Here is an 11,577-nt window from a genome sequence, read left to right on the forward strand (position 1 = left end):
GGGCCATATCTTCAGACCCCCTTGTATCTACTCCCTAGTGACTCTTTACAGATCTGCGAGACTATATAATTAATAGCTCATTATACATTAACCTACTGCTAATAAGGTTAGTTAACTCACTGACCCCATTTTTTACCCCCCTCCTCCCCCTTTAATTTAGGGATGTGTAAATAAGCTGAAAGATTTGAAGTGAAGCAATCAAAGGGACTCTGTGAATGTATGACATGAAAGCGTCATTTTCTTCTAAAGGTTGCCAGGAATAAGCAATGTTATTTGATACTGGTGGGATCCAACTACACTGGAGACTGCAAGCTGTTAGAAACTAGAGCGAGGAAACGCATACCAGTAGGAATGACAATTTAACCTTGAGACGGAGCGCTGTTCTGCTGTGCCTTTTATTGTCCGCCCTGTGATGCTGCTTCCTTGCAGGCGAAAATAAATATGCCTGGCGTATATGATATGACCAAATATCCGCATCAGCAAAATGAGCCGTTTCTCAGAGTCACTTCAATGATCCTAATACAAAGGGGAGTAAGATAATGGGACAGAAGGATTGTACACCGGAATAGTTCTGTTGCATCATTTCACTACGTACTTGGCACCGCAACTTGACTGGCCATAAAAAGATGATTCACTGATCCTTGGATGGTTGGAAGGATTGTACACATGGAAGGAATATGAATGAGTTCTAATGGTGATGCCTTCATCCATGTTCTGAGATATGGAAGGAGCACAGGAGTTTTACCATCTTATTTGGGTTGTAAATTATTAGAATGTAGAGGTGGAAGTCCAAACTTTACTAATCAGACAACTCTAGGTAATGGTTGACATCCCTGCAGAGTAACTGTAATGTTACTTTTGGGAAATTATTATTTTTTTTTTTTTTGGACATTTTTATTTTTTGGTTTAAGTTGACTAACTGGTTACAATGGTCTATAGCAGTGATGGCGAACCTTTTAGTGGCCGAGTGCCCAAAAAGCAACCCAAAACCCCCCTTATTTATCGCGGGGTGCCAACCAAAAATTCACTGCTCCCTGTTCTTCAACAATCATATTGGCCTCATGAGGACAACAACACAGTAGAAAGATGGACAATTTGCATCATATTACCGTAGCTTCTTTCCAGTGTCCCTCTGTGTACAAAGAATCGTGGGGCCAGCAGGAGGTCCCCCAAAGATAATTTGGACCTTCCTATTCATTCTTCCTCTTCCTACAGTCCCAAATAGCGAAGCAAGTATCAAAATATGACTGAAAGCAGCATCTTCTAAGTTGCTTGGAACTGCAGGAAGATTCTTTGAGTCCTGTCTGGTGTGCTGGGGCGATGGTCGGGTGCCCACAAAAAGAGCTCGGAGTGCCGCCTCTGGCACCCGTGCCATAGGTTCGCCACCACTGGTCTATAGCAACTGGTCAATCACTGCTCTGTATCAGAGAATAGAAAGAGTCCAGCCTTTAAGAATTAAATAAATGTTTTATCCTAATTTTTTCTCTCCAGAAAGGCATGTACATAGAGTACATAGAGTCCGCCATAACAACCTCCTGCAGCAGAGAGTTCCACAGTCTCACTGCTCTTACAGTAAAGAATCAAGGTCTATGTTGATGGTAAAATCGCCTCTCCTCTAGGCATAGAGGATGCCCCCTTGTCCTGGTCACAGGCCTAGGTATAAAAAGATCTTTGGAGAGATCCTTGTACTGTCCGTTCAGGTATTTGTACATTGTAATGAGGTCTCCCCTCAGTCGTCTTTTTTTCTAAACTGAATAATCCCAAATTTTGTAATCTGTCATTGTATTCCCCTAATAATCCTGGTTGCTCTCCTCTGCACCCGTCCCAGTTTGGCTATGTCCCTTTTATACACTGGTGCCCAAAACTGTACACAATATTCCATGTGTGGTCTGACCAGGGATTTGTATAAGGGCAAAAACTATGTCCTTAGGAGAATCTTTTCCTCTCTTGATACATCCCATAATTTTATTTTTCTTACTGGCTGCAGCTGCCTTGCTCTGGTCACTAAAATTAAGTTTATCCACCAATACCCCCAGGTTTTTTTCGGTTGCAGTTTACTGAGCTTAGTTTCAATAATTGAAGATAATACTACTGTATAAACCCTCTGTTAGATCATGAATAAAAATATTACAAAGGAGGGCCCAATACTGACCCCTGTGTCGCTCCACTGGTAGCTTCAACCTAAACTGAGAATGTGCCAATAATGACGACTTGAAATGCCTTAAAATCCAGATACACAACATCCATAGTTCCCCCCCCCCCGAGCTCCAGTCTAGAACTTACCACCTCGAAGCTGATCACATCAGTGATCAGCAGAACCTGTCCCTAAGTAATCTTCAAATATTAGTCTGTCTATCGCATCACAAAATCCATGCTGTACCCAGGGGTTTAGGCCATCTGGGCCCAGTGATTGTTGAAGTGGCTTTGAGGAGGCGCTGCACCTCTACTGGTTTTAATCCATCTCTCCGTTTAATGGAGAATTTACCCAGGAAAATTCCCTGGTGGAAGATATAATGGATAATGTAAAGACGATGAAGAAGGCGACCATCGATTATTGCTCCCCTTACAGTACTAGTACACCATATTGGCCTTTTCTCTCCGCATGTTTTTCACATTTTTGGGTGCTTTTTTGTTTTTGAGATAATTTTCCCTATGTCCCCTGTAACTATGAATCTACCAAGGACTAATCTCAGGAGTGATCTAGAACTTTACAAGCTTTGTGGAATATTTTGTAGTGGTGGCTGAGTCTTCCTGGACTCCTATCACTCCGTATTGTCTTGTTGATTTAGAAAGTTGCATTGTTCAGTCCCATTTCCCACCACAATCCAAAATGTCATTTTATGGACTATTGGGAAGTTTTATCATACCACGGCGGTGGCACATCTTATCTACTTGCAAAGCCTTTTCTGCCCCGAATTGCTTATTTATGTACACAATTTCCTTTTAGACAAAATTTTTAGGATTAATCCTATTCATGCATGGATGTGGTGACTTGGCATTTGGCGTTTTAACGCCAGTAGAGTGGCTGGGTGTAAGGCATTGGGGGGGGGGGGGTGGAGCAAGCTCTTGATGGGGCCTTCTGTATAATTTGAACTTGACACTGCTGATATTGACCCTTTTTGTTTAGTGTTTAGAGACTGTCACTAAGGCCCGTTCCACACTTGCGAGTGTGATGCGATGAACTCTCATCACACTCGCAACGCATGCTGCCGGGAACGCACGGCCCGAACGCTGCACACCGGGAGTGAACTCAGCATGTCGGTTCACTCCCGGTGTGCAGCATTCGCGCCGTGCGATCCCGGCAGCATGCGTTGCGAGTGTGATGCGAGTTCATCGCATCACACTCGCAAGTGTGGAACGGGCCTTAGACTGAAGGGAAATCAGCCACATAGGTAACATGAAAAAAATCCTATTAATACTCGCCTCCTCTTCACCTTGATCCAAAGGCTGTCCGTTAGCCACACTGGGATCACCCAGAAAAGAAAGTTATAATTGGCGGCACGAAGCGTGGGGACAAGATGTCCAGGGCTCTGGTCTGCTAATTATGCACGCTTCCACACCTCCCTCTCCCAGCGAGAGGCGTGCTTTCACCATGCTCTCCCAAACTCCCAGCATGGGAGATGGCGTGGGCGTATATAATAAACAGCCCAGAACGCTGGACATGTTGTGTTGTATTAATAGGTTTTTTGTTGTCTACATGGTGGATTTCCTTAAAGGTAATTTCTGGTTGGGTGCTGGCAAGTGTGAAGCTTGGACATAAACTCTTACAACATTCTGCTTCAGAAACCATACCTTTGTCTGTGAATAGGATTTGTTAGAATTGTTCTTTAGGAGGCTGCTCTGCAAAAAGCATTGGGATAATGTGTCGCCTAAACTCATCCTTGAAGGTCTGGTGATTTAGGAGAACCTGTGACTGGAGCTTCCAGTTTTTTAATGTCTATGTGCTAGATCTGGTGGCAGCAGCCTTCAGATCCCCTGTCCCTTTGTAGATAATTCATGTGATTATACCTCTGTTGTTATGACCTGATTAAGGTTCTTGCCTTCTGAAGGGATGTGTAAAATGTGGCAAATGTGTATTAAATCGGAGCCAAACTACCACCTTGGTGTCTACTTTTAGCCAGCATGTCTCCATTGAAGCCAGAACTATTTACCCTTGGTTGCCGATGTAATATCACTCAATTTTTATGTTCTTGCGTCTAAGCCACAAGTAAGGTGCAAGACACACATAGAGGAAACCGCAAGCATTCAGAGTTAGACCTGGTCACACTTCATTTACTCAACAAAAACTTTTCAGTCAAGTTTATACTTGAAGGGATTACTGTCGGGTTTGCCCACACTCTTGCCAACTATTTAGTCCCTATTGTATAAAGTTGAGAAAAAAAAACTTGAAAAAATAGTTTAATTGTGTCAACACTTGAGTTACCTGTAAGTAGAGAAGCAATTGCTTGCTTTTTATGAGTGCAGGTTTTAAAAGGAATGACCGGGTGACAGCAAGTGGAAAATTGGGATATTGTGCCGGATTGGAGGTGCAGCTGCTCTAGACGCAGTTGTCATGTTCTCCTCCTGTGTCTTGTCCTCTTGTGACTTGTGAGAAATATCCAGTTGTGATGATGAATGTCTGAGCTATGGGGATGTGGACAGACATCAGGGCACATGTTGAACCAGAAGGCACAGTGAGCTTTTGTGTGCTTTAAGGCTGGTTCTATGTATGTGTACGTTGTATACTGGTGATAAAACATTGCTAGGGAAGGTCACTACTTTTGGAGTTTTTTATAGGATTTTGTCATTTTTATTTATTTTTTTTTTTAATTTAAAATAAATTTTATGCTTAAGTGTGTTTAAATTATTTTGTTAGAATTGTGGCTTTAATGACCCCTTTTCAGTACTGCAATTTTATATGCATATGTAAACAATGGTGGCTTTTGATGGATTCTGGAGGCCTGAGTAAAGTAATGTTAGGGATTCTCAAAATATAAGGCTCTGTCCTGGATAGCTGAGCAGGCACTATATCCATGTGGCGCCAATACAGTTTAAGGCACGTGGGTCAGCGCTCACAATGGGAGAACCCGCTGAACCAACACTAAGTGGTACCCAACGCAATTACAGGACATATGTTTTGGACAAAAACACCATATATCTCATAGGCCATACAAACATGATTACCTATATGTCAGTCTATCATGTAAATATTCTTTGAATGCACTTAAAGAAAATCTACCACATGGATGCCATATTTTACACCAAATACACTTACACGCTGGTGTGTGTCCACTTAAACCTTATCCGTTCTTCCTTTGTCTTCTAATGGCCTAGTCTTGGAGAAAAAGGCCCTTTTAAAATTATGCAAATGAGCTTCCAAGGCTCCTTTCTACCTCTCAGGACGCCTTTCTGGCACCATCCTTTGCTAATTATTCATACCTCTGCATAATTGCTTGGTAGGCACATATGGCGTCCCTGCCTAGACAGAGTCGATGAAGTTGACCGGTTCTTGGTAATTCCTGCACATGTGGGATCATTTCATCAGTGAGCAGTGCCAAAAATAACCATGCACAATAAGCAGAAGGAGCCAGATGGTATACAGGAGCCCCTGAGGCTCATTTGCAGAATTTCTAAAGAATATTTTCTCAAAAGCTAGGCCATTAGAAGAATAAAGGAAGAATGGTTCCTGTATCGGGGGAGGGGGCAATGGCGTGTAAGTGTGCTTGGTATACAACACTGCATTCATGTGGGAGATTTCCTTTACTAGGTTAGCGTCCTTCACCTCACCACTTTTTTTTTTTCCTACTGGTTCAGCCTGGAAAGTTTTCATATCAATAAGTCCATAATGCAGTCTATCTTCTCGGATAAGCTCCATTATTGTATTATAATGGTCACTGAGCAGCGTTAACTGGAGCTATACTTTCAGTTCTACTTAAAGGATCTCATTTGTCATTCATAAAGAAGGAAAACTCTCTGCCAAGTGTACAATGTTCTAAGTCTTGTACTCTATGCAGAGTATCTGCAGGGTCCACAGCTCGTTCTTGTGGTGTCGTGGGCTGAGGATTTTATGAAGCGTTGTATTGAAGAGTAATGTGTAACTTTTTTTTACAGTGGGGAAAGTCCTTTATCATGTAACAAAGAATCAAGGTGGGAATTGCCAGGATAAATTGGATAGCAAAGCGATTAATTTCTACTGGGATGTTTGTCGCTTGCATTGTCAAAATGGCTCCTAACGTCAAGTGAGTTGTATCCATCCCTTGTCTTTTTGCCCTCTAGTACCTACCACAACTAAGGGTGTGGTGAGCAATAGGAGAAGCAGGTTAGCCAACCACTGGCTGGAGCAGTGACCATCCTATGGGAAAATTCCTTTTCAAAGTTTGCATATTTCTACCAACTAGAACGTCTCGCCACCCCTAGTCCTGAACATGCGCACCATAACCAGTTACATTCCTGTGATTCCCTTTTGATGGTTTAAAAATTAAACTATCCAGAGGTCTATATAATTTCTTGAAGTGGGCAGCAGACCTGTTTTATTTTCTTATGGCTTTTTTTTTTTTTTTTTTTTTTGCTGTAAATGTATATTGTCTTGTTGTGGGTGTGGTTGCTTGAATCAGGTTTTTTTTTTTTTTGGCACCTGCTACAGTTGTATAAATTCCGAACGATTGGTCCTCTCGCTACAACTTGAATTCATGAATGGTGCATTGTGAGAGTGGAATTTAACCCCTTTTGATTTATCTTGTTTATGCGGTTGGTTGTAAATTGGGCATGGCTTCTGTAACGTTGGGGTCACACATGCTACCGTGGCTTGTCCACATGGGAAATGTTTGCATCATCACCTGTAATCTGATGAAACTAGCAAATGCTTTGCCAGTGAGTAATTTTCTTCTGGGCAAAATTGCCATAAAATGGTTGACCGTTATCCTAGAAGCCGGTGATTTATGTCTAGACCTGATTGTAACTTGTTGTGTGTGGTTTTTTTAATTTATTATTTTTTATTATTATATATGGGATAAAAATTTTAATCTCCTCCTATTTTCTTATTTGTTTTTACAGAGATCTTTCACATTGATTTTAGAAGCTTGGGATTGGGATAATGACACTAAAGTTGGTAAGTATCACTTCTTCTTCACTGTGTGTATCTCTTCGCAGACTGTGTTGGGCCCACTTCACACCTGGGTTCAGCCCTCCACTATTAACGAATGGATCCATTAAAATGTCCATTGACTTTTGATGACTTCCATTAGTGTCTGTTTGGACCGCTTTCGTTATTTGAGATTGAAAATGTGGTGTTGCAGCTCCAGTCCAATTTTCAACACAAATAATTGAAACTCTAAGAAAAGTGGTGCAATCGGGCTCTAGCAGAAGCCATTAAAAAGTCCATTTGAAAGGTTAGGTCTGTTAGATTTCTGTTAGACTTTTGTTTTTATTGTTTTGGAGACTGGAAATAATAATTGAGGTCTGCATGCAGGTGTGAACTAAGCCTAAATCATTTTTTATCTCATCTCTTTGGCTCCTTTCCCAGTTGTTTTTTTTTTCTTCTCCTTTGCCCCCTTTAGCCCCAATTTGTCTCTGTTCCTGCCCACCTATACCTAACCTAATAACTTGCTTCCCAGAATATTTGGTAATGTCAATGTCTGTTCTCATGAAGAGCGTAATTTTTTACAATCCTAAAACTGGTGTAACAATGGTACCGGGTGCCAATGCACCTCTCCCCAGCTCCTAGCACAGGCCCGGCTAATAAGATCACTGGGGACGGTACTAATGATTTACTTGTTAGTGTATGAAGCTGGCTTGCTTTCATTTTCATGCAGGTATTTTGAAGCCAGCTGGGAAATTACTATCAGGCAAATATAGTTTGGGTTTTAGAAACTTTCTTCAGCTACGCGCCACAGCGTAATCTTCGTCTTGATTTGGCTGTTTCACCGTGGTATAGTTGTCCCAAAAATTGGATAAACTAGGTAAAAGGGGGTAAAAAATAGATTGGGGGAGTTTTTAACACAAGTGTCTAAGGTAAATCTGTTTCTGATTGGTTGCCATGGCCAACTAGAACAGTTCTGCTATCGGAAACTTGTGATCAATCTTTCCCATTGTGTTTATATGACAGATGATATTGGTCACTTTGCTGACACGACCTTTGGACATGTGTGGCGCTGTTTCCCTGTGGAAGCAGGAAGTATATTACCTGCTTGTTGGGGCCTATTATTTTAAGTTGATACTTTGGCACCCTGATGGGTAGGTAGGCAGGGTGCTACTGGAATAGTAGCAAAATGTTGACCTATGATTGCTTCAGGGTAACTTGCTTATTGATTGAGGTTGCCCCAACCCAGCACTCAAGTAATACTTGAAGTGTTTGGATTGCGATTACATAATGGCTCCTTTCTCGTGGTAGTAAACACCATGTAGGTTGGATTTTGAGTGTTTCACAACCTGGTTCAATAGGATTTGTGAAGGACAAATAAGCAACTATACTAATTACTCCCTTTAATTACTATTTTTTTTTCCCCTCTAATCGACCTGCTTTCAATTAACTGCTTTATATTACCGCATTTATTCCTTAGCCCAGCTTAAAGGGGATGTCCAGTAATTGCCTTCACAGGCGGTGGCAGAAAATAGAAACAATTGTTGCAGCTCTTGATGTTTGTTGTTAAAGGGGTTGTTCAGCCTTTCAAAAAATATATTTCAAATAATGATATATCCTGCAGGTTGTGTTGTGTGTTGTTAACCCAAGCCGGATATCTGATTTCTTTAATTTATTTAAAGGCTCAAAAAACCCCTGTGGGTTTTACACCCCGTTTTTAATGGATCCTCATACATCTATAAATGAAAAGTGAGAAGTTGTTTAGACTAGGACATGTCCAACTTTTTATGGATCGGTAGCTCTGTTTGTGGGCGCATATCCATTTAAAAAGTATAGTGGTGCAGGTGCAGCCATGTCCCCTGTGCCCCAAATGTTTAGGAAATTAAACCTAGAATAAGGACTTGGTGTATGTATTCTATATTTTAAGATTTTTACCATCCAAAAATACAATTGGGACGCGACAATGATTGGTTTTGATAGTGAATTAACCCTTAACCTGGTTTTGATAGTGAATTAACCCTTAACCTGGTTTTGACAGTGAATTAACCCTTAACCTGCTCCTATCTGTTCCACATTGCTCTTCATTAGCTTGTTGCCTTCTATGGGAATAGAGCAGCTGCCGGTGTTTGCCATGAACGACTTCATGAAATGGCTTTTTTTTTTTACCTTTTTATTTTGTTTGAAGTTTTTAAATAGCTTGGTGTACTGTAATTTATGTAGGTAAATGAGATTCTGTATTGCTTGGTAATTTTCAATCAACCTTTCTCTTTTTGTAAAAGGAAAAAAAAGAATAATTTCTGAAAGTCTGTATATGTATGCCATTGCTTGGCTCTGCAGCGTGTGTGCAATAAAGGGGCAACAGTCTAGGTCTATTTGCTCAGTTGTATATTGGGGAGTTGTCATTTTAGAAGTTGTCAAAAATTCTTAAACACTGTTCTTAGCGTTTTGATCATGGCAAAGATGCTCAATGTACATAATGGTGCTGCTGTTTTTTTGCTGTTGATGTTCCCCCATGTGTGTATGTTGGAAGTCATGAAGGGGTTAACGTAACCCTGTTTAGATTTGTATGGGAACAGTAATGCTTAGTAACTTTTGTGTATTTAATTAATTGTAGATCATCAGTTTAAGGAGTTGGCGAATGCTATGGTTTTTATTGTGTGTTTCAATCACTAGTATATCCCTCTAATTAAAACGACATTGTGTAACGAATATATTCCAATGAGCATTCTACATCAGTCACATACGTCATAAGAGTTAAAGGGGTTTTCCCACGAACAAAAGTTGGGCCCTATCCACAGGACTTGCTGATCAGCGGTGTCTCAGTGCGGAGACACACACAGGTCACGAAAACGAGGGGTCCCATGGGGTCCCACATACCTCCATTGCTTCGTCAGACTAATGGAGCAGATGGGCACGCATGCTCCATTAATCTCTATTGAGCTGATGGAAATTGCCATGCACTCCGATGGACCCCTCGTTTTTGTGCTCTGTGGGAGTCTCATCACTGAGACCCCCAGTGATCAGCAAGTTTAGGCCCTATTCCGTGGAACTGTTTCTTGGCCGCCACAGACCCATGAGATAAAAGAACCGGAAGCTTCACTTCACATATGAAGAAAGCGGAGCAGAATTATTAATAAATGTATATTTGTAAATTACCTCATGTTTGTGGCCAATCCCTTTAATTCCTAACTTCCATCCTTGAATTATTGACCCATTGTATGGAATAGCCCTCTATTGTTTAATTTTTATCCTTTCATGAGTATGATGGATGAGATGCACAGGGCAACTCATTCGTCTTGAAAAGTCTGATGCATCAGGCCGTGAACTGAATTTAGCCGCCTCAACCATCACATTTTACATTTAACGAAATTATCAATCTGCTCAGAATGTTATTTTTTACAATTGAATTGTCTGTCTGTCTGCCAATGTGACTGGAGCCCTTGTGTCTTGGTAAAAAAAAAAAAAAACAAGCCATCAACCCGACAAATCCCAACCTGTTACTATTTTATTCACACCGAATATAGGATGTGTTATTTACGGATATAATGAAGGATCTAAAAATCTGAGATTGTGGTAACTCTGCAAACTGCAATTTGTCGCGCCTGTAAATTCCCTTCAGATTTTGTTACCATAATAGAGATCAACTGGAATAAAAACAGATCCCAGCAATGTACGGTGTAGTTGGGTAACCCTAGCTACTGGCTATATATAATCTTTAGATATTTCTTTTAAGCTGCTGCTTTATAGCCTTTTCCTTCTGGATTTATTTCCTCCAGCTATAAGTGACTGCCTCTTGCTGTCGTCAGACTGGTAGAGAGGAATGTAAAGGAAGTAGTCGTATCCTGTGTCGTGTCATCAGACCTATCAAACTTCTCATCTGAGGACATCTCTGAGAACCTCATTGTATCAGCTGTTCTAGAAAGATTTGTATTTTTTTTTTTTTCTACAGAACATGTTCTCACAAAGTTCTAGGGTTCTACCCATATCTTTAAAAGGGCCTACAGGTAATCCATGGAAATGGTGGGGGCTCTACTTATTTTGTAAACTCCCCTCCATTCTCACATGGCCATGGAAACCATCTCCAGTTTCTTATAGCTGTTCTTTATCTTACATTTCCTGTGCAAAATTTGAATCTATGACCATCCAATAACAGGTCAGTTCCTACACTATAGTAATTTGGCTTAGTACCATACTTTAACGACAGAACCTTAATTGAGCTTCATTTAAGGTACCACTTGACACTTGGCCACCTGGGATAGTAGGTTCTGGTGGAGAGTTTGTCTTCATGAGACTTCTCCTATTAAGCCTTTTACGCTCTCTCGTGGACAATTGACTTAAGAGGAGATGTCTCATAGGGACCCGGTTGTATGGCCGGTTCCACACTTGCGGGTGTGATGCGATGAACTCGCATCACACTCTCAACGCATGCTGCCGGGAACGCACGGCCCGAACACTGCACCGCGGGAGTGAACTGACATGCTGAGTTCAGTCCCGGTGTTCAGCGTTTGGGCCGTGTGATC

At 41.2% G+C, this 11,577-nt stretch overlaps 1 protein-coding gene across 4 annotated transcripts in view; it reads left to right on the top strand.

The window, feature by feature from the left end:
• Positions 1 to 11,577, top strand: part of JAG2 (jagged canonical Notch ligand 2) — a 61,655-nt gene that overhangs the window by 20,648 nt on the left and 29,430 nt on the right. For all 4 annotated transcript variants that reach the window (XM_072115870.1, XM_072115871.1, XM_072115872.1 and 1 more), the window contains exon 3: positions 7,033 to 7,087. In XM_072115870.1, coding sequence (XP_071971971.1) covers positions 7,033 to 7,087 — 55 coding nt within the window. The remainder of the gene's footprint in view (positions 1 to 7,032; positions 7,088 to 11,577) is intronic.

The sequence above is a fragment of the Engystomops pustulosus genome, chromosome 7 (assembly GCF_040894005.1).
Source record: "Engystomops pustulosus chromosome 7, aEngPut4.maternal, whole genome shotgun sequence".
Classification (NCBI taxonomy): domain Eukaryota; kingdom Metazoa; phylum Chordata; class Amphibia; order Anura; family Leptodactylidae; genus Engystomops; species Engystomops pustulosus.